At 36.4% G+C, this 24,425-nt stretch overlaps 1 protein-coding gene across 1 annotated transcript in view; it reads left to right on the top strand.

Moving 5' to 3' along the window:
• Positions 1-4,847, top strand: part of LOC310893830 (uncharacterized protein) — a 141,487-nt gene extending 136,640 nt beyond the window's left edge. The window contains exon 6 of the mRNA XM_083823261.1: positions 251-4,847. Within this exon, the coding sequence (XP_083679387.1) occupies positions 251-268 (18 nt within the window). The 3' untranslated portion in view covers positions 269-4,847. The remainder of the gene's footprint in view (positions 1-250) is intronic.
• The last annotated feature ends 19,578 nt before the right edge of the window (positions 4,848-24,425 follow it).

The raw sequence follows: 24,425 nt of genomic DNA, 5'->3' as shown, positions 1-24,425 counted from the left end.
AATCATTTTAGGAATGATACTGCACACAGAGGATCAAGGATTTATACAGTTTATATATCTTTTCATTTTCTGAGCCCCTTTAATTTTGTCCTCTGGGATACCATTAGCCAGACCATAACCCTAAAAAGACTTGGGTTTGATTCACTTCTAAAGTTTTAGACAACGATCTCTAGTGTGTATTGCACATGTTAAAGCATGTACAATTAAAGTTCTGCTTCATTCTACTTTTTTTTTTTTTTTTTTTTTTTAGGAACTGTGGAGAATCTGAGTCCAACAAAAATACTGCAGTTGTGATTTCTTGTATTTCTTTCTAATGATATTTGTGAACATAAGGAGCATCAGTGCTGCAATTTTGAATGACAAGAGGACAATTTAACTTCAGTAGAAGTCAGTTTTCACTTTTCTTTATAATTTCTGAATCATTTTACTGTCTCTATACAAATTATCAAGGGAACATTTTTGTTGGGGTGACTCCAACAAATGGTGGAGTGGTTTTGTGCTTACATTTCTTGATCACTACAGCTATTGTTTTAGCTCCTCTGCGGAGGCCAGATTTCACCCCAAAATGCAAGTTTACTTCCATGCCTCCAACTAGGCAAACCTTTCATTCAGCAGAGAGAATCTCAATCTCATGTTTGTCCAGGTCTTCTGGGGCTCTAACTAGTGTCTGTCTGGAAAAAAATACTGTGAAAGGCCTTTATACTGCCTAATCTAGGCAATAAAAGTAGTTTAATGTGTATAATGTGAACTTTTCTGTAGGCTTATGACAGTTTTCCCCAGAATTTCTCTCTGCTGTTTATCTAAAAATCTCATTATTTAGTCAGCTCTCTGACTACATAAATCTTATATTTTGTCATTTTAATTCTGTCACATCCAAAAAAATCAAGTTGCTTGTAAAATTATTTAAGCAATTGGGGTTCATAACAGAAACAAAGGGAAAAGCATCTGGAAATGATTTGGGCCTTAACCCACCTTAAGGAAATATCTTGTGCAATTTAATATGAATTAAAATCTATGATTACATTGCAACCAAACAGACCTCTGTAGGAGTGACTACACTTCTGGATTCTATTGAGTGTACAATGTAAAATTTACTGTAAATATCCTGAGTTATTCAGTTGAATTCAAAGTGACAGAGACATAGTTAAGACTGGTCTCAAAATTTGGAAATTGGACTAAAGGAGACAGCATTTTTCCATGCTGGAATTTTCAGGATGGGTTGCTCTGTCAGTTATAGGTTTATTTCAGTGTGTGTGCCATAAACAAGATTTTACAACAATAGAAAGATTTCAATAATTTCAGCTTTAGAATTTGGCATTTTTATCTCTTCAATTAATTGATCCAAAATTCTTCCTCTGCTTTTTGCTCTATGTATGTTCCTCTTCATGCAGGCTTCTGTGCTATATTTCAGAGGCTTGGAAGTTTAACAAAAATTTCTAAAATGAGTTTCCAATAACATGAAATTAGAAAGTGACTGAGGCAAATTTAAGTAATGATAATAAAATAATCCACTGATTATCCACTGTCAGGCATTGACAGCTGATGCATGTTCAGTATGGGGTGAGTACTGCCAGTTCCATCAGACTGTCTCCATAATGTCATTGCTCATAACTCTATACACTGTCATTTTGGTCTGAGATGGGAACAATGGCTTTGTCCTATGAAAAGCAGATATTCACTGGGCTTTGTGTCTTCAGTACAATGGGAGAAACTGGTCAAAATGAGGATGGTCTAAGTGAAAGCTGAAATAGATAGTCTAGCATTTTATTCTGCTAAGCCTCAAGATAAATAATGTTTGCCAGTCTGTGTGTGGTCACACTCTTGTTCTTGCTGCTAACAATCATACCTGTGGCACTAAACAATTTATATAGCCAGTAATATATCAACCCAGAGAACAAATATGAATGAGTGAACCCTCTGAAAGGCCCTTTGTCCACAAAATCAGCAGAGCATAACACATCAAAATAAAGGTCAGCACAGTCCCAGTGTAAACATTGCTAGTTTTCTTTGATTGGTTTCAACTCAGAGTCCCATTTATCAGTGGTAGCCACTCAAATGATCTCTGTATTTTCAAACTGTTTCTAATTTGTTCTACTGCAGCCATTAAAAAGGCAGACAATTATTTCTCCCTCTTTTTGTTCATCATACCTTGCTTTCTCTAAAAACAGTGTCAAAATTTACACTTCAGAATTCCAGGAGACATAGATTACTACTTCTACTATTACTGCTCATTATTATTTTTGAATTTTGAAGTTACTGTCATATACACAATAACAGAGGTAATGAAAATAAAAGAGCATCCTAAAGACCACATCTCTCAGATAAAGTTTTCTTAACCGGAACCATTAAGGAAGACTAAATCTGGGAGGTTTGTAAAGGTTTTTTTTTTGCCATTTTACTGGCAGTCAGCTAAGGAAAATGGGACTGAACATCTACAATATGTGCTTTTAGCTTAAGGGCCAGTAAAACTGATTAAAAAGGCAAAAGTAGGAAATGTCATGATCTGAAAAAAAAAAAAAAAAAAGACAATAAAGATAAATAGATTTGGTAGGAAATCAGTCTCCTTTTTCTAGTTCAAAGAAAAAGGAAGCCACCTTTAGATGAAAATCTTTCCTGAGTGGATCAAAAGGCACAAAAAGCACATTGATGTTGTCCAATTTACTTGATTAAATATTCATAGTGGGGCTAAGGGTAAGATTCGCCTCTACTTTAATCAATAGCAACATTGTCATTGTTTGTGTTAGGTGTGCTTATGGCCCTCTTTGCCCGAATGAACACGATGTATATTTCTCAGGCTTCAAGCCCTTTGCAGAACTGTTTTCCATCCATTTGATGATTCAGTTGCCTACATGTTGTCATTTAGTGACATTTAAAATGTTGTGTCTTATCTGAGGCATCCAAACAGGGCGGGTACATATGACTTGGGGAGACGTGCCTCCCAGACTGACAACAGCCAGCCAGCTGTATTCTGCAAGGCATCTCAAAAGACACCAGGTAACTATATTTAGGCAAATGTTTCACCTCAGATTTGCTGATCACAGACTTTGAGCCTTTTTCCTCTGCTAAAGTGGCTTGCCATGATTTAAGTCACAAAGATTAGTGAGGAGTTAATTTTGTTCACAAAGAAATATACAAGGCATTGTACTTGGTGGTGATGGATCTATCTCCTTTTATCAACATTATTAGCTTTTCCAAAGTGAAAAGATTCTAAGTGTTATCAATCTCTTCCAGTGTTAATTGACAAGGTGTTTGAACCATCTTGCAGTGCAAAACTAGAAGGGGAGCACTTACTCTCTTGAAATTTGCTCTCTAACCCAAATTCCCTTTTCTTTCTCTTGCAGGGCCTTTGTACCACTCATGCAGTTCTGTATGTATTTTGTCAATAGAGTGAGAGCTCTTCCTTTGAAGTCTGTCAAGGGTCCATGTCAGTAGTGATAAAGGACACATTCTTTGCTGCTGTAACTTGACATACGGCCCAATGAAATCACCTAATAGATTAGCTCATTGCTTTTCCCCTTCAGTTAAATGAAACAGAAGAGGAAAGATGCTTTGGTTTTAGTGGGTAGCTGAAGCAGATAATATCCTTGAAAAGGAAACATTAAACTCCTGATTTTCTGTATTTGCTTTAACAGCTCAGATTGAAGGCAAGAGCAGGTTGGTAAGCATCACTTGCATAGTTTGGTAAGGTCAACAGTAAGGCCGAATATCTCTTGAAGTGCACAATGCAAACATGAAATCATTGATTACCTCAGACTTACTGTGAATCTTTCTTCCTACCTGAATTATAATGTGGCTTGACAGTTAAAGGCAGATTTGTTGTTAAGTCTGAAATGCATGGTTGACTAAATCTTAAATATAAAGATGGAACGTGTTTTCAAGCATGTATAAAAGAAAACCTCTGAATCTGTACTCTGTACTCTCAGATGCCTAATAAATGTCAGGAACTAGAAATAATATAGAAGGGTAGAGTGACTGACTTATGAGGAGTTGTTCAAGGATCTGAATGTTTATAACTTGGCCAGATAACTTAGCAGGAAAAGGTAACGGTCTCCAAACACTTTAACAGTACAACTATGAAGAAAGGCAAAGGATTATTTAGGCTGATGAAAAGGATATCAAAATATACATGCTAGAACAATAATTAATAGCAGCATTCCGACAGCATTTTCTACACAAAGGTTTAAAAAAAAAAACCTTTATAGTGAATTAAACCTTATGACATCAAAATGAAAAGTGTAAAGGAAATATAACACTCTTTGTAGCTGAGGAAGGCTTTAACAGTAAGAATCAATTCCAGAGTTATTCTAGACTTATTCAGGGTCATTTGACACATCTTTCAACAATCTGGGTAGAACTTAGGTTGTTTTTCTGTTTTAGTTTTAGTTTTTAAAAAGAGAGTCAGGCCTGAAGTAATGGAAAGAAATCATACAAAGAAATTCCAAAATAATATTTTCAAGATCTAAGACCTATTATTCTGAGCAATAATCTTTACTGGGAGGTAATAGGAGACTTATCGTTGGAGTCAATATTGGAGCTCTGGATGATATATTGCAGAAAGCAATCTTGTGCTGGCATTGGCAGTGACTGCATGATATAATGGTGTTTTTTTTTTTCTTTTTTTTTTTTCCCTATCTCAAATACCTATTATTTTAAATTAAACAAGAACTATCTCACAGGATTCATGCAATTTGCCTCATGAAAAGGGAAACTTTGAACAAGACTATAAATACACCTCTGAGTTTTTATGGAATCAAGTTGCCTTGATTTACTGCAGTGTCTCTGCAACCCTATGCAGTACTGCTTGTAATTCAAAGCTGTTCATTGTAATACATAATAAACATTTTACTTTTCCACCTTTGCTGTGTCTCAAATAGTTAATGAATATAAATCCGAGATGAATACTGTCAATTTTTAAAATATATATGCTATTTTTTTTCTAAATTTTGTATAACTTTTGTATCTCAATCTCAAGGCTATATGAGGAATTTTCCCACATGTCTGCATTGCTTTGTCTGCGTGAGTACTAAAGCTTAGTGCTCCTGCTTTTTCTGTTTAAAGGTTGTTGCTTGAAATAGCCAAAGAATTTGACTGTTTTTAAGAAACTAACATTTTACACTCTCATCTGCTGATGAAACTCTAAGTGGCAGTTGCATTGTAGCTTGTATAATCTACAGGAATATAAACACATGCTTTAGATTGCATAACATTCGGCCACAGATGATTTGCTTCTTGATTTGAAAATATGACCAATTAACATAGGATATTGTTGATCACACTGTTCATTATTTCAATATTTTAGGGCATTTGAAAATGAAAAATCTTAGCTAATGGTGCTGTCAAATATCCCTGATGATCTCAGTAGGGTGATCTCAGTAGGGTGATGCATACTTTGATTCACATCATTCCACAATTCTCATCTGAGTTACATCTCTACAAATGCATTTACTTCAGGGGAGCTGTGCAGGAATAACCAAAGAAAAAAGATATGACTAATATTTTTCATGAAAAGGAATAAATGGTCAATGCTGCATGAAAGTGCCAAGTGGGCATTTGAATACTCTCTGCCTCATTGTTTAGCATTTATATGGAGATTGTGGATGTCATTCTGATCCTAGCTGACATTAGTTTTTGCTTTGCTAATAGTACAGCTCATTTCAATTTATTAGTTTCAAGAATGAAACTAATCTTTCCTTATTTGGAGAAATCATTTCATGATATACTTTTAAGTCTATCATTTGCGTGCTAGAACAGTTCTAGCTTCTAAACTGAGAAACTGTGTTTTATTTAAAAATCTGATATGGTATAGCTGTAATGAAGTCTCCTTTGACTGAGACGTCAGTCAATTTATACTTTAAGGATACAAAGCTTATTCTAAGTCTAATAAGGGACTAAGATTTCTTATATCAACATCTGTGATTACTATTTTACATAATCTCCTGTTACCTGGGAAACTCCATCCCATCCAGCTGCAGATATGCTTATTCACACTTCTTGGTTGGTCTGTAATAAATGTGCATGCTGAAGCATGAAATCTTTAATCCTTGGATGACATCAAGTAGAGATCTGTATTTTAAACTTGTGAAGTTACAGATATTAAAAAAGGTAGCAAACTGGGTTGATGGTGAGACACTATGTTCAAATGAGATAGAAACTTCTGAATGTAGCTAATTATTTTAGGGATAGCAATTTGTACTGTTGTTTTGGATATCAAGGCCAGATTGTCTAGGATAACTGTCAACATCCCTAGATACCACTATCAAGTACAGGGCATGACCAGACAAGCATAATGACCATATATTTACGTGTGTCCAGCACTTTTTATCCCCTTTTCTTTCCATTTCTTACATACATTCCTCCCCAAATTACCTAAATCTCTCCTCTTTTCTACTTTTGTTTCCTCCCCTAAATGTTCCAGTAGAAGTCCTGTGCAGTTTCAAGATACTCTTCTTGGGCATCCCATAATGTCACCCACCAGTAGGCAGCAATGTCCCTTAGTCTGGCATGAGAAGTAGAGAGAGTTCCTGATGATTTATGGTGATGGGTTTTGTGCCTGGGCACTGGGGCTGAGGATCTCCTGGGGAAGCCTGAGAGGGGTCTGGACAGGGTGTTCATTCCTCGGGAGTCCTTCCTTTGGGTTCCCGCCTGCCATTGTACCCCTATGCTCTTCTGGGCTTGTGGACATCAAAGGTCCTTTTGACTGTCTGGTGGCTCCTGTGATGGGCCTGACAATAGCTGGGGCAGGATATTATTTGGGCTCCCCACACCTCTGCCATTGTCTCTTTGTGCTCCTTTGTGATTGTGCAGATGAGCTTTTATCACTAAACACTGTCCCCTTCTATTAGTATACACATTAAGGTGATTTTGTTTAGTTACTTTGATGGCTAAAAGGAAGAAGAATGAATCTAAGGACAGTGTCCAGGAAAGAAGCCTAAGGTACATTTCTGTCTTCCTCTGTGACCTTGGATAATTGAATTGGTCTTCCAGGGTGATTCTGAGGATAAGCACATAAAAATCTGGATGATACACAAATATCAAAACAACGGAGTTCAAATAAGCTCTCAAGGACAACTATCACAAAATACTCTGATGATTGTTATTGATATTGTGGTAGCCTGCAGCATTTTTTTTTTGTATTTGTTAGTTTCTTTTTTTTTTTTTGTTTTGTATTTTTAGCTAACAGGATTTTCAGTTATGTCTCAGAAATAGTATATAGACTATTCCTAAGGAATTGTAGAGAAACACATTCAATACTTACAAAACTTTTATTTTTTTCTCATAGCATGCCTTACAATTATAAATGTTTTCTTTTTCTTACAAAGCACGAAGTTCTGCAAGCTAAAAGCATGCAACACAAAGAGCCAAGGGACCTGCAAGATACTATTAATTGAGGTGTATAACCTCACTGTTCTCTTGTCCATCTATTTCCTTAAATAACAGGCTTGCCTTAGTGGGAAATGAAAAAAGGTTCTGTGGCCAGCCCCAACAACACATCTTTTTCTGTAACTAAATTACTCAACATCAATCATTTAACAGCCTACTGTGGAATTCAACCTAGGTATAATTGTGGTTTCTCACTTGCTTTCTGTTAAAAAGGATTCCATTGTTCAGTTAATGCACTTGAGAAAACCATTGCACCCACTCTAAATAAAAATAAAACCTCCACTATTCAAATCTGTTATGGATCAGCATAGTCACTAGGCATAAAATGGCCATCCATAATGACTGATCCTTGTAGATGAATTACTCGGTACATATCCTAATGCTTTTGAAATGCAGTTTACCTAGGAAATGTGCAGAAGTATTTAATGTCAAATGATATTTTTCAACTGATTGTTTGCATTTGCTTATTTCTGCTCAAAGAAACAGCTGAATGGTATTAGTTTCAAAATGTTTTGTCCTCATGGAGTCTGTTCAAAACCTATATAATTTATTATTAAATATTTTTGGAAATTTCACAGAATCATAAAATCATTAAGGTTTGAAAAGACCTCCAAGATCATCTGGTCCAACCATCCCTCTACCACCAACATCACAACTAAACCATCTTCCGAAGTCCAACCTTAGTCCAACTTTTCCTTAAACACCCCCAAGGATGGTGACGCCACCACCTCCCCAGGCAACCTGTTTGAATGCCTGACTACTCTTTCTGAGAAGAAATGTCTCCTAATTTCTAACTTAAACCTCCCCTGGTGCAACTTGAGGCCATTCCCTCTAGTCCTATCAGTAGTTATCTGCGAGAAGAGGCTGAACCCAGCTCCCCACACCTTTCTTTCAGGCAGCTGTAGAGAGCAATAAGGTCTCCCCTGAGCCTCCTCTTCTCCAGACTAAACAACCCCAGTTCCCTCAGCCACTCCTCATTAAGACTTGTGTTCCAGGCCCTTCACCAGCTTCTTTGCCCTTCTCTGGACATGCTCCAGGGCCTCGATGTCTTTCTTGTACTGAGGGGCTCAAAACTGAGCATGATGAAGCTGTGAGAGTGCTCCGTTTCCTAGAAAACAACTCATCATCCTCCAAGTTGCCTTTGCTCACCCACTGTCTTCTGTTCCTTTTCCCCCCTCTGACAGGGCCATTCTTAAACCAAGAAAAATGTTTGGCAAATACACCCTTGCATGACTGGGATGAGATGGGTTCCCTAATTCCACAAGCACAAAACTAAGCCTTTAGGCACAAGGCATATTTTCAGAAAAAGTTCAGAACTTGTCATCTTCCCCTGAGCACTTCTGTTTTCTCTGGCCACCTCAGGGGCACTAAGATCTACTACGTAACCTGTCCTGTCCTCACCTGCGTCACTGCTGCACTACTTCCTCTGGAAACATACTCCTTTTTGGGAGGCTAAATTACCTACTTATTCCCTTCTTTCTTCTTTGTTTTTATCTACATTTTCCTCTATTTTTTTTGTCATTCTTTTTTTCCTTTGACTTCTTACTTCCTATTTTCATTTGAAATACTTTTTCCATCTCTATTTCCTAAAATCATAGACAATAAATAATGTCATTAATAGCAACACACAATGAATTATCAATTATTTCTGTAGTTAACATCCCAGGTACCTTGGCAGGTAGTTTCATTATGAATGGTGGTATTGGACTTACAGTTTCAGGCACAAAAAGTATTCTTTGCTAACATTAAAGGCAATCTCCAGCCAAACATCCTATACCACTTTTTCAGCAGTAGAACTCTGAATATGCATTTCTTTATATATATATATATATGTATATATATATATATAACTTCTTTGTTCTTTGTAGCTCACAGGTTTTAAGTCTTTTTGTTTAGACTGCTGTCAAGGACAGTGTAAAAACCCCTGCTGGATATGCTTGGGATCCATGTGTGCATTTGTTTGTTAAATAAAAGGTAAATAGCTTGTTTCTCATGAGCCTTTAAATAGCATATCATGACAAGAAATAAATTTGAATATGCAGTTGGTAAAGCACTTCAAGAAAAGTCCCATTATTACGTTCTGCATTGTTCAAGTCTCCATGCCATCCCATCCAGGCAAATACATATGATAACTGTTAATTATAACAGGAATGTTAATATTCCACTGTGAAGAGATACTTCTTGTTCCCAAAGTTACCATCAGTTGTAGTGAGCTTTAATAACAAATGGGAGAGTTTTTTTTTACCTGCTTCTGGTATAAAAGTACCAGCTAGCTATGGAAACAGGACAAAGATGTTCTATGTTCTGTGTGCCCCCCTCATTATATTTGACGTACCCATCCTAAAATACCAGTTCCTGAGCTAGACTGGCATCAGATTCACAGATAATAATTTTCTTATCTCTTAAGTGGACACAGCCTTTTCCGAGAACATCTTTAGGTACTGCTTGTAGAGTCTCATTTACATCTTTCTCTTTCTATGGGATAGAGAAGGGAATACAGGAAATCAGAAATAGGTAAATCTATTATCCTCTGCCTTAGTATCAGTTCACATTAATTACAAGGTTACATTTATAAGCTATTCTACTGAGACGTTTTATCACTTTGAAGCCAAATGAAACATTCCACACATTTTTTGAATCAGCTAAGATAAAAGGAGTATCTACTAACTCTGTCAGTATCCAGCTCAGGACACTTCCATCTCAGCCAAAACTTTGAATGTTATCACTGAAAAGCTTATTCTTCTTTGGGTTACATCTTTTTAATTGATTTTACTGTATTTCACATCTGTGTTTTTCATTTCTTTTCAAGTTTCCTCATTTTCTATTCCTATTATCCTTTCAGTCAAGTCTCTTTGTATTCCCACATATAGTTCAGAGTTTTAAAGACACTTTTCTCCAGTTCTTTGCACTTTTATTAGTATATAGTCAAATGGTTCTGAGATCTGATTATTACTATTTCATACTGCTCATTGCCATGAGGCTAATTTTATTTCTCTCATGAAACTTCAAACAGTACATTCTACCCCTTTATATTTAGATCAGATGTTGAGGATTTATTATAAACAAGGATTAGTATCACCAAACATCCATTACAAAGTTTGTTTTTTAAAAGTTGTACTTGGACTTTAATATAGTATTTAACCTCAAATGCCGCAGCAGACCACATTCAAAACGGAGGTTATTGAGTATAACTCTGCTGAACTAATCAAGCTGAATCTGCTTATACTGGAGCTCATCCTATTCTGAAACTGAAATATGAACATGAAAATGTATCAGATAAAGCACTAGTGTCCTGTTAATGAAGGTTAATGGCAACTGTTCATCTAATGTTCTAGATAAACATCACACACATTGCCAAAAGCAAATCTAATTAGATATGTGAAGAATTCCTATAGCTCTGTTCTCACTTACTGAAATGTAATAAATGAGGGTAGATCTATGTCAATTTGCTATATTAGTTTTTAAGCTGTCTTCAGAATGCATCAGTCTGAAGTGAAAAATAAAAAACAAAAAGCTGAGGACATCCATGGAATATTAAATGCCACATTCTCTGTATCAGGTCATTACTGAGATCTTTATTAATGGCTGCATATTTGAATTGAGCCTTCTTATGTGTATTGTATGCATATTTAAATCTGAAAAACATGAAAAAGGAAATATATATACATAAGCTTTGTAGACATCATGCAGTCATTTGGTCATATCTGATTACCCCATACAATTAATTAGAACTAAATGCTGGCTCATATTCATCATTTATCAGAAGTTCATTTGAATAACAAAGAGGATAAAATACAGAACTGCATCAAGAAGCAGAATGGGCATTCAGTCTGGAAAATACAACTGCTCATTAGAGCCATGTTAGGTCATGGCTGCATGAAGGGTATTTAAAATGCAGAAGAATTTGAATGAGTAACAAAGTATTTTTGGAAGCTGATTTTATAAATCAAGATAATTGTTCTTCTAAATAAAAGAAATCAAAAGTTCCACAGACTTGTTTTATAATTTATGCTTCAGCCAATTTGAATTTACTTCTGGAAATAGCATGATCACCCTCCAAATAATTTTTAAAAAGCATGCATACAACAAACAGTGGCAGACTTGCAACAAGACATGGAAATGTGTGCATGGGGGTTGACTTAAAAATGAATAGGCTTACAAAACTGCTTCAAATATATCCTGGGCAAATTCAGCTCTTGAGGATGTCAAAAACTGAAGCACTGGCCAAAAATCAAGCAATTCTGTAGAATGGGCTAGGGACCAACAGTAAAATGCAAAGCTGTTCACAGAGAAAAACAAAACTTATGCTTTTGATGGAGGTACTGGTTTATGATGGCCTTCTATGCCTTTTCTATCTGAAAAAAAAAAAAAAAAGCCTTTCTGGCTGTAATTGCTGGGAATTTTGTGGAAGCAGGGAAAAGACAACTTTAGCTGCAAATGTTGCATTCTTTGTGTTACAGCAGAGCTTTGTGTATGTAGCTGATAAGAAATAACTATAATTTCTATTTCCAATGTCAGTTATTTGATTGACAAATGATAAATACAGATTGGGAGTACTGGGATGGCTAAAATGAAAAAAAGTAAGAATACAGAGTCTATGGCAAAATCAGTCAATTCTAGATGGTGTCTGTCTGTCTATCTGCCCACCTGTGCATCTAATATCACCTCATCTCATCTCATCTCATCTCATCTCATCTCATCTCATCTCATCTCATCTCATCTCATCTCATCTCATCTCATCTCATCTCATGTATTTCACCAAAAGTTATCCCTAGCTGTCTCCTTGTCCAAACCAAATCAGAAGATTGGCAATTTATCTTCCCTTGCATAGTTTTAAGAAGTAAGAAACCATCCTATATTCTTGAAGATTGCCATTTCCACAGTGGCCCAGTGGCCCACGTTACCTTTTCATATTCTCCTAGGACAAATCTTTATATAAAATGGATTTTTCTTTCTCCTCTGACTGGCTAAAGTGGCCTCAGCTACCTTCTCCCCTCTGTCTAGTAGACAAAGCAGAGTACGGTTTCCTTCACCCCAGGTGGAATCACTACAACTTTTTGGAGATATTTTAAGATATTTTAAGAAGATATTTCTTGCCTTGAACTGCCTTGCATTGCAGGTCTACTGTTAATGCCAGTGCTTCTCCAGCACCTTTGTTTCATGTCAGTGGAATGTTTAATGCCTCAGAAAAATGCTTGTGAATTTTATGTTTTTTTTTTTTTTTTTACTATTTTTTTAACTATTTATTGTTATTACAATTATCTGAAAAACAGTAGTAAGGTATTTTAAATTTTATGCATTTAAAAAAGATTTATTTTCACTTTGTTAGATATGAGCATTCATCCCTCTTTGAATGCTCAAGCTGCACAACAGTGAAACTGTGAAGGGAGGCTATAAAACACACTCTCTGCCTTCTGCTAGAGAGTAAAAAGTAGTTTTCATTTGAGACATAGAACACTATTGCAATTATTTGATTTATTAGGTACTCTGTCTTAAACTTTTCTTCCATGGTAGCAAAAGCAAATGCGTTTATGTTTACTTGAGTATATAAATCTGATGTAATTACCTCAAATAAAATAATAACAGTAATTTGCACCAAATAATATTGCAAGTGTTAGTTGCTAATTTGATCTAATTTGATTTTAGTTAATAAATTAATGTTGTGTATGAGCCCTGGGATAAACAGTGTCTGAGTTTTTTTTTTTTTTCCCCCGTCAATCCACTTGTTTCATGAACATACACTAGCCCCCTTAGGCATCAGTAATTTAAAATTAAATGTTTTCCTTATTGGTACCCTGCTGACTTTCAGTTTCTGCTACCCCCAAGTGAAATGTCAAAATATAGCCAAGTCCCTGTAGATCAGTCTAGTGCCAAATAATCAGTGTAGAAATTTTATTCTAAAAATGTGTCTTTATTCAAGTCTTTGCATTCAAAGACATTTAACAAAGTACTGAAGAGACTTTTATATATTGCTGCAGGGATTATAATTACTTAATGTTTCTTTATAAAATGTCATTAGATGACCTTTTTTTTCTTTAAGTTACTCAGAAAGAGTATCATTTGTAAAATAAAATAATGTTGTAGATCTGGAATGATCTATCCAATATTAATTTTTTACTGAAATTATAAATCACATATTACGAGGAACTAAGTGAAACAGTATATTGAAGTAGGTGAGCAATTTTATAGAGGAAATTAAGAGACATGGTATTATTGTGGGGAGATAAAATATTTTTTTATCAATGCTAGAATAGTCTTGCTAAAAGTTCTAAATTATAAATACCTTTTTTGCTCATAAAGTAAATTACGATCTTTTATGCTTAAAAATCTTAATTTTGAGTAAAAGACGATGAAAGCACCAAATATACTGGTGCTGATTCTCTGGTCTGTGAAGAACAAAAAAGGCAGAAAAAAAAATAAATCTCCATAGGTACATTTCATAGTTTTAGTAAATTCTTAAGTCACATGCTTTTGAAACAACATAAGAAATTATACAGGCAATCAGTAATTGGGAAATAAGTTGCATACTTTTTTTTTTTTTTTAACAGCTAAATAACCCAGGAAGAAGTTCTATCTTCAATTTGCTTTATACAGTCATCTTAGTTAATATCAATGTGTCGGATAGCAAATGTCTCACTGCTTTTTGAAATGCTCCCTTTAAAATTAAACCCAGGGACCAGGTTTTCACCATGATACTCAGGTTTCTCCAAACATTTTGTCCTACGGAAGGTGTTCTCAAATTGCTGTTTGGAAATCCTACCCACATGAAGAAAAAAAGGAGTAGAAAGCACTTGAGACACTTGCCATGACTTCCACAAGTCTCACAGAGTGACTAGAACAGTTGGAGGTATATATATAAATTTCAGATTTTTCACTGTTAAGGATGTTAGTCCTATTGTGCAGAAAGAACTTGAGAATGGCACAGCTAGCCTGATGCATTTAGAATGTATCTAGGTTTCTGAGCATGAAGACACCAGAGGTATTGGTCTAAAGCACCGTGCCTTGATCTTAGTTTTTTTTGTTTGTTTGTTTGTTTTTTCCTCAGAAAGGTGTTTCTTTTCTTAGAACTATGTTTTTCATTATTTTTTTTCCAAGCATCTTGAAGCTTTACACATAAGGCCATCCTTTTAAGATCTTTACTTATCACTTAGACTGAGGAGTGAGAAAGAAAGGCTAATAAAAATAGCATCATAGAACAAAACTAAAACACTTATAAATAAATATCCTGTAAAGCACTTCTTGTGCCCACAGTGGTATTGAGTAGTAGAAAGGAATCTAAATCTAAAATTTTCAATGTTATCATTTCGTCTTCAAAACTTTTGATTATCAAATTTGAAGTAAAACTTATCCTAACGAGGATTATTTTTTAACATATAAACTAAGTTGGTATTTTAAAAAGTGTATAATAGCGTTTAACCTATTGACCCAAAAGCGTTTAAATTTGACAAACCTGCCTCACACAATGGTGTAGTAAGTAAGTGTGGCTTAACCTATTCTACCCAAGAAAACTACATCATCAAGCAGTTGAATAAGTTGACAGTGGTTAGTAGCCAATCCATCATTACATAGAAAATAGAGCACAAAGCTACATCTATGCTCATTTCATTGGAACAGGTTGCCCAGGGAAGTGGTGGAATCACCGTCCCTGGGGGTGTTTAAGGAAAGGTTGGATGTGGTACTTAGAGACATGGTTTAGTGGGTAACATTGGTGGTAGGGGGACTTCTGGATGAAATGATCTTGGAGGTCTTTTCCAACCTTAATGATTCTATGATTCTATGATGCTGGCCAACAGGGCCAGATGTGGGCCTGAGCATTGAACTGATAGCTTTTTGTTTGTTCCAACATTAGTGGGATTGCTTGCATAACTTATTGAAGCCCTTGATAGCTAAAGCATTTCACTATTACATTACATTAATTTACTATGTTTTTGATATTACTATTATTTCCAGTCTTTGTCCTAAAGTATGCTTTCAGAAAAATTGTATCTACCTGGACTTTTCTAAGCCTCTACTTGCAGCCAATTAAGCTTTAAATAGGCTGTATATGCATTTCAGGTCTTGATACCTGTAAGATGCAATTCGTATCCATGCCTTACAGAAAGTGTATGTGAAGCTTAAAGAATAAAAAATTCAAAAAGCTGTATTCAGAAGGCAAAGATTAGCAAGTTACTGCATATTCATCATGGTTGGTGAAGTGTACTCTTGAGAGCTGATGTGTTATTTCAAGTGCTGAGTTAACTAAAAATGTGACTATATATCACACATTTATTCTAGTGATTGTGCTAAAGAAGAGAAGTAGTGAGGGTAGTTAAAATTCTACTATACCTCATAGAGAAGAAATAGCTTTTAACTCAGTCCCCACTACTTTATAAAAGCAAGGAGAATCTGTAAATTAGTCACAGAGTCTCTTGATGTTGCTAAAGCATATTATGAGTTTCAAAAAACAAAACAAAACTAAAAACTATTTTAAAAGATAAAATGTCATAATCTCTTGTTTATCCTGCTTTCATATCAATATAAAGAAAGGAAGTTAGTAGATAATTCAGAGACATCCACTGCTTAATTTAGAAACAAAGTTCCATAGTCATACCAAACAACTATTCTTGTGCAAAAATATTTATAAAAAAGGAAAGTCATATGTTTTGAACACTTTTTTTTTTTTTTTTTTTTAAGCAGATGTGACTTTCTTTTCAGGAATAAAACTGATGTTACATTTCTGAAAGTGTTATAAATATGTAATATTTTCCAGTAATCTAACTCTGCCTGTTTTGAAGCTGGATTCCTGCACCATTCTGACAAACCTTAAAGATGGCTGTCATCAATTTGGACTTAATACAGTAAAAAAAAAGTATCTTCTGTAATCATTATATTCTGAACTACCTGAACAACAGGCAGTACAGTACTTTTCCTGGCCCTTAGTACTTTTTCTGGCCCTTTCCAGGCCCCAGTCCTCACAACTGGTTACAGAGTCAGCTTATTTGATTTTCTTTCAGACCCACTACTACTAATTTTTTGCCCGCACATTTGGGCAGCTTTAGAAGAAATGGTTACCATTCTTGTTCAAGCTCCTTCATAGCCCAGATCTTTTATGTCTTATTTAAATGATATTTAACAAGAACCATTATGCAAAAAGATGGATTATGTCAATCCTTTGATTTTGGAATAAAAACGCCTATGCCATCAGTTTTTGCTGCACAGAAGCCTACAGTGTGCTGACAGCAAACCCATTGGATACTGCTTGGGCTTTGGGCAGAGTAGAGGCTTCTCTCCTTTCTGCATATGAATTGAAACAGATTTTATGTAGGGATTAGGTATAAATCTCTCCAGAATGTTGCTGCTATCAGATTGAACCTAGTGAGATGTGGGGCCTCTACTGTTTGATGACAGTAGTGTTACTAGGGGACGAGGTCTCTGGGTAACTGAGTAGGCTGCTCCTTATGCTTGGACATCAAAATTACACAGAATTCTTTTTTTAGGAGTCAAAATAGAGTTTGTACATCTTGTTCTAAGTGACATTCCCAAGGCTGTGACTAATGTGTGGTAATGAAAAGCTCAGTGAAATTTGGCTAATACCCTCTCCTTGGGCCCATTCATCTTCATGTTTCCAGCGTTAACGCAGCAGTAATCGCCTGAGGGATGATGTTTACAGTGATGCAAATATCTTAAAGATATTTTTTCTCTTTTCTTTCATATCAGTCCAAATGACTGAGAATGACTGACCCGCTTATGTTAAGATGGAAAGACTAGAGTCTTCTGAACTCATGCCATTATAAAGAGCACCATCTTCTAATAGCTCAATATCATGTATATATAGCTTCAGCAATCAATGCACTTGGTTCTGATAGGTTTCCATTAATAAACCCTAAATGTCTTCTCTTTCCATAGCTTTTCCTCTTCTCCCTCTTAATTCCTCTTTTTTTGCCCTCACCCCATAGACACATGCACGCACATTCCTAAGAAGATCACAGCATTTAGACTGAGACTACTTTATATTCATCTGGACCTGATTAGAGTCAACATTTTCAAAGGAGACAAACAGGGGGAAAAGTAGGCATTAAGAAACACACCACTGAATTGTGTAAAGTTTTAAACAGATGGGGAAATGTGCAGAAAACTGAAGCATGAAATGTAATGTTAAGTGGAAGGAAATATCTTGATTTTATTGTCAAATCCTCATGCTACTTAGCAGCAAAAAAAGAAAGAGGTCTAAAAATAAACTGTTGTAACAGGGCTACAGAAGATATATAGGAAAGAATGACTTGCATCAAGCTTGGTCCAGGAAAATAAATAAATAAATAAATTAAATAAGGCCATTAATGAAGATGGGGGCAGTCATCAGAAAGCATCTGACATTAATTTTTATGAAGCAGTTAAAATTCTGACTGCAGCTCCAGATTTGCATGTGAACTATGACCAATCATTCACTCTGAAAACAATATGAGATAAATTTACAATTTAGCTTGTGATCTGTATAGCTCAATACAAATGAATCAAACAATATGCAATAAATTTCATGGATTGTTAAGTTTTAGTTCTGGTGATGTAAATCACAGGTAGGATCATATTACAGTGGGAGATAGCATTGGTTTGATAAAACACTAAAATAGAAAGTCAGATCTTGTTCTGAATATCCAGGCTTCAGGAGAGTGAAAAAACACAATAGGTAGATGAAGAACCATGGAAGAAAAAAATTTATTGTCTTAAAGAAACTCCCAGAAACAGCAGCATTGAAACCACCTGTTTAACCCCCCTGAAGAGAGAGACTGCAAACTTAAGCACTGAGCTCCACTTGGAGACCAAAAATTCTGAAAGAAAGTCTGTGGAGTAACAGCGCACAAGTGTAGCCATCATGATTTCTTTCAAGCTCAACTTGTTCTGTCATAGGAACACAAAAATATTTTATTCTCTTTTCTTGAAGCAGTTATGGATTTTGATGTCATGACAATATTTGTTCTATATTTTGCTCACTATCAGGAGAAGGCCAGACAAGTCATAAAGCAAAATGGGTTTGTATTTCCAGTATACTCAACTAAGCTCTTGTGAAGATCCTTTTTTACTTATATTTATGTAAGATTCTGAAATAATGCAAATGTCACAGTAAATTTAGAGTTTAATTCAGATAATGATTCCATGGATATTGTCTGTGTGAATGTAATTGTGACTTCTCTTATAAGGCTTCAAAAGTAAGACTTTTGCAGCCACCCAGGCCTTGCAAAGAACGGTGTGGCTCATTGGAGATGAAGGTCTTTGTTAAACATCTTGACACAAAGGTGATGTTTTGTTCAACACCATTGACAACCTTGATGAGGGAATAGTGTCTGCCCTCAGCCAGTAAGCCGATGATACAAAGCTGGGAGGGAGGAGTGGCCAACACACTAGAAGGCTGTGCTGCCATTCAGCAAGACCTGGACAGGCTGGAGAGCTGGGCAGGAAGAAACCAAATGAGGTTTAACAAGAGCAAGTGTAGAGTCCTACAGCTGGGAAGGAACAACTGCGTGTATCAGTACAGGCTGGGGGATGACCTGCTGGAGAGGAGATCTGCGGAGAAGGACCTGGGGGTCCTGGTGGACAACAGGTTGACCATGAGCCAGCAGTGTGCCCTGATGGCCAAGAAGGCAAATGGGATGCTGGCATGCATTAAAAGGAGCGTAGCCAGCAGGTCAAGGGAGGTGATCCTCTCCCTCTACTCTGCCCTGGTCAGGCCTCACCTGGAGTACTGTGTCCAGTTCTGGGCTCCCAGGTACAAAAAAGACAGGGATCTCCTGGAAAGAGTCCAGCGGAGGGCCACAAAGATGATAAGGGGCCTGGAGCATATTCCCTATAAGGAAAGGCTGAGAGACCTGGGTCTGTTCAGCCTGGAGAAAAGAAGACTGAGAGGGGATCTTATCAATGTTTACAAATATCTTAAGTGTGGGAGACAGAGGGATTTGGCCAACCTCTTTTCAGTGTTTTGTGGGGACAGGACAAGGGGCAATGGCCACAAAAGGATCACAGGAAGTTCCGCACCAACGTGCGAAAGAACTTCTTCACAGTCAGTGTGATGGAGCACTGGAACAGGCTGCCCAGGGAGGTGGTGGAGTCTTCTTCTCTGGAGATATTCAAGACCCGTCTGGATGCCAACCTGGGCAACTTGCTCTAGGGAATCTGCTTTGGCAGGGGGGTTGGACCCAATGATCTTTTGAGGTCCCTTCCAAGCCCTACAGTTCTGTGATTCTGTGAATTTTTGGTCTTTTCCTGTTTATATCTGAAGAAGTAAACTTCACTGAAGGGAACTGGAGGACTAATCTCCCCATCAGCATAGCAAAAAACAAGCACAGCACTGAAAAAATGAGGGAAGAACTGAATCTTTCATATAAAGAGAGTCATTGCCCCAGTGACTCAAAATGGTAACTAATTTTCAAGCGGTTACCTAGATCAGTTCTGATTACACTGGCCTAACTGTTGTTAAGAATAAAGATCAAACATTTCAGGAAGAGAGGGAATAAAATAAATTTAAGGGATCAGAAACTAAGAAAACTTATTGGAGCAATGAAAGGAAAGAGGGGGGAAAAGACCATAAAAAGAAAATAAAAAGAAATGAGATGAAACATATATTTCGAGATTTATACTCAAGATCCTACCAAATGTGTCTCTTTCGTCACACAGCAATAAATCTACTGACCACTATCTTTGTATAAAAACAAATCAGCAGCTGTGCCTCTATGCCTATCATTAGAGAACTCTCTCTGATATTCTCAGAAACAAGTCATTTAGCCTGCCTTGAGCAAATGTCTCATTAATAATCTCACTTCTTTGTTTTTGTTGGTTGTTAAGTTCATGCGCGCATAAGGCTGCTGCTGCTGCAGATAATGTGCAGAGCCCTTAAAAACCAAGGCCTTTCAAACTGTTATAACATTTATTAATTCAGGAAAATGCTATAGATCTCTAAAATCTTCAACCAAGGTAATTCATCAGCTGCTTTTTTTTTTTTTTCCTTCCACATGTTAATTTACTTCTCATATTTTCTGTTTGAAATAAATTCTTTGCTGTCAAGACTTTTTTTTTTTTTTCGCAGATGTTCTTCTCTGTTCTTTCTCCACCTAGTCCCTGCTTTCCTTCTTTGAACTGCACTCAGAAAATAAAACAACTGGAAGGTTGTAGCCAGCATTTAAAAATGTTTCATTATTTGTTGCATAACAAAATAGAATCAAAATGTTTTCTTTGCTTCAGAACTGCTCTATCTGATACAAAAGAAAATACCTCACTGAAGATATTATTAAGAAAAAAAAAAAAAAAAGGAGAGGATAAAAACTACTCTTCTGAGAGAGTAATCTAACCTGCTAATCTGTAGGAGCATTCTGGGGAAGTACTTTCAGTCCCTCCTACAGACTCTGTCACATTTTCGCAGTTTGAATAAATTGTTAGATATTTGCTACTGCAGATTCTAGAATCCATCAATGAGGCAAATGGCCTAACAACCAGGCTGGAATCATTTATGCAGCCTGGCATAATGACAATTCAAGCCTTTTTTTACAAAGAGGAAATGTATAAGTGGGGACTGAAACTTCTGCCTCAGAATACCTAAATAGTTATTAAGACATTTGTGCAAAAAGTAAAATATATAAGTTCTAATTCTGGTCCTCTGTCAAGCAGAGGCTTTGGACTTGGATTATCTTTTCTCTTTTTACTAGTGTTGATTTTCTGTTTGACAGCCTGTTACTTGTCTAGGACTGTACCACCTGATATCCTTTTCATTTACACTGATGTAGTCTCTACAAAGGTGAAGTTGTGAGCTTGAATCTGCCCAGAAATGACAATTCAATGTCTCTGCTTTGTCTACATCCCTAATTGTGAGGCGATCATCCTCATCAAGTAATGGACCAATGTTTTATCTGGTTCTCCTTGTGTTAATATATTAAACAAAGGTCCTGAAATTGCCTGTTTCCATGCTCTTAAGAGGCGATACATAAAAACTGACCAGCAATGATGTCTTCAAAAGCAGTTTCCCAGAGAACCTTACTAACTAGTTCCCTGAGCAGCCTGGGGTCTGCTGTCCCCATATCCAGGGTTGAAGTTTTGGTGGCTGTTTTCTTCCTACCACCAAAATTTTTTTTCAACTATTTCATGGTCACTATGGCCGATTTAGCCCAAGTCTGTGTAACCAGCTTACTGCCGACACCTTTTAAGTTGTTGGTACCACATTTATTCTATGGTTTGTCTTTAAATTTGGCCTTCAAAATATTTCTAACAATAAAATTATTCAACAAATTCAACCTAAATTCAAAAAGCTTTTACTTGTATAGAAGTCATTTTTGGTGACTTCCAGTGTTCAAAAACAAAACCAAAACATCAGATGCAGTGCTACGTGCTGCTCAGACAAAGTTATGAGACAAGCTGTTATGAGGCAAGGTAGAAAAGGGAAAGACAGGAGGAAGAAAGAAATTGTGGTAGATCAAACTAAATAAAACTTCATAGTACAGCTATAGCGAGCTCATGGCATTTGATACATTTTACCTGATTGTGTAGGTAGGTTCTTGAACATAACACAATTTTTATGAGCTCACATTCTTGGATAGATATCTTCTGCTCTGTTAGTGTTAGTTGAGCAGAACATAGTTAATTAATTTCTACCAGAACAAAATTGTCACTTAATTGTGTTTCTGGCAGACTGTAGGTGGGACTCCTCAGCAGCATGTCAGGGGAACCAGGAACACTAGGAAAAACCCATGCCCTCTCACATTGCCCAGAAAGAGCATTGACACTGTGATATTGACACTGTCAATATTTAGATTACTCAACTGTTGTTATACTATTTTGTTCAATTCATATTATAAATGAATGATTAATTTAATAATATATTATTCAATTATTACTAATAACGTTAATAATTCAATATATTTGGACTGTAAGTCCAAAAGTCCTGTAAAGGGACAGGACCACATAGGATTCCCTGTATTGTACCAGAACTCAGCAAATATTCTATGTAGATAGCTTTAGCAGAGGTTACTTTTAATGTTCAGACTATTTATCTGGCTTGGCACTTCCTCCTCTCCTCCGTTCCAAGTGGGAATTTTGCATAACAGTTTCAAAAATATCTGAGCTCTCTGAAGATTTAAATGTCAGTCCTACTGATTTAAATACAATTTCAGCTCCTAAATCACTTAACCAATTTTTGAAAAGCTGCCTTTTTTTTTTTTTTTTGTCTCCATGTGTTTTTAAGTTATATTGTGCTACCAAAAGAAAGGGAAAATTAATGATGCTTTTAGTTTAAAATAAAATAAAAATAAATCCTGAAAATAACACCTGAGAATTTGAATGGCAGGGGTGGTTCTCATTATTTCAGCCATTCTCGCTATTTTGACTTTTCAATCGTCACGTTCATTAAATGCAGTTGGAGTATTAGACAAATAAAATTTGTGTTCTGTTTTTCTAATTTACCAGTTCACCAGTGCAGACTTCATAGACTTACTGCCTTCAAAGTAATGGAGTGGAATTCAATATATATTTTCTTTTAAAAGAAATATAAATAGCATGAAAACTGTATTTTGCCTGTGTTGAGGCTGAGGCTAAGATTTCAAAATCCTGAATGCTAAGATAGAGGGCACCAGTCTACGCAAAGTAATGTAGTCTCTTATTACCAATTCAGAAGAAATATACGGTGTGGAAAGACTCCTTCTGGATTTAGAACTATTTAAAGTGCCTTTAAAAAAGGGTATGAGAATATATAAGACTTAATAAACATCTACAGAGAAGCAAGAATGCACTCCTAAGCATTTAGTTCAGCAATATGTATTGATTCTATGCATGCTACATGATGAACAGATTCTATAGAAAGCTATAGGCACAGGATCTCTCACCCTGAACAAGTTCAGTGCACAGTGCACTGGAGAGTTTGGCAGCAGGTAAATCTTCCGGTACTGTGGTTCAAAACTTACTTCAGGATACTAGTAATAACATGAAACCAGGTAGCACCCTTACGATGAAGGTCTGTGTCTTCCTGGTGTTTGCTACTCTTTTTATTAGCTATATAGATTAGCTAAGCAGAAAGACAGATCAAGGGAGAGAAGAAATCAAGCAAAAAGGCAGAGAGACCTAGACAAGTGTAGAGTTGTGACAAGACAGCACAGTAAAACCAGAAAACCACCAGAGAGCACAAGCATTTGGATGATGAGACGTATTGAATTTGAAGAAAATCTTCAGTTCTGCTGAGTTGGTTTCTTTTCCATCTATACTCCCAGCCTAAAAACCAAACCAGACGAAACCAAATGAAACCAAACCAAACTAAATCAAACCAAACCAAACCTGATGGATGCTATTTCTCAGGTTTAGATTTCAGACCCAGACAACCTAGGAAAGATAGACAGTACAGAAGCACATACATGGAGGTTCTGATTGGCCTGCCTCAGGTGAACAGAATCATAGAATCACAGAATGGTTTGGGTTGGAAGGGACCTTAAAAATCACCTAGTTCCAACACCCTGCCATGGGCAGGGACACCACCCTCTAGACCAGGTTGCTCAAAGCCCCATCCAACCCGGCCTTGAACACCTCCAGGGATGGGGAGTCCACAACTTCTCTGGGCAACCTGTTCCAGTGCCTCACTGTCTTCATAAGCAAAGAATTTCTTCAATATATCTAATTTAAATCTACAGTCTTTTAGTTTAAAGTCATTACCCCTTGTCCTCTAGCTATGGCCCCTGATAAAGATTCTCTCCCCATCTTTCTTGTAGGTCCCTTTTAAATACTGGGAGGCTTTTATAAGGTCTCTTTGGAGCCTTCTCTTCTCTAGACTGAACAATCCTAACTTTCTCAGCCTTTCTACATAGGAGAGGTGCTCCAGACCTCTGGTTATCTTTGTGACTCTCCGCTGAACCTGCTGTAACAGGCAACTCACTTTAACAGAAGTTTATTTGTGTCTCACAATTGTACAAAGCAACCATTCAGTGTTGCACAATGATCAGAATCTCCCAAAGGAAAATGAATTTAAGTTCTGTTCTCTGATGCTTTTCAGCAAGAAAGCTGCTGAGTGTACTTCTGAGGTTCTTAATCATCTGCAGTGTGGAAGT

Source organism: Anser anser, assembly GCF_964211835.1.
Source record: "Anser anser genome assembly, chromosome: 2".
Classification (NCBI taxonomy): Eukaryota; Metazoa; Chordata; class Aves; order Anseriformes; family Anatidae; genus Anser; species Anser anser.
The sequence above is the reverse complement of the archived record's forward strand: the minus strand, read 5'-3'. Positions and strand labels throughout refer to the sequence as shown.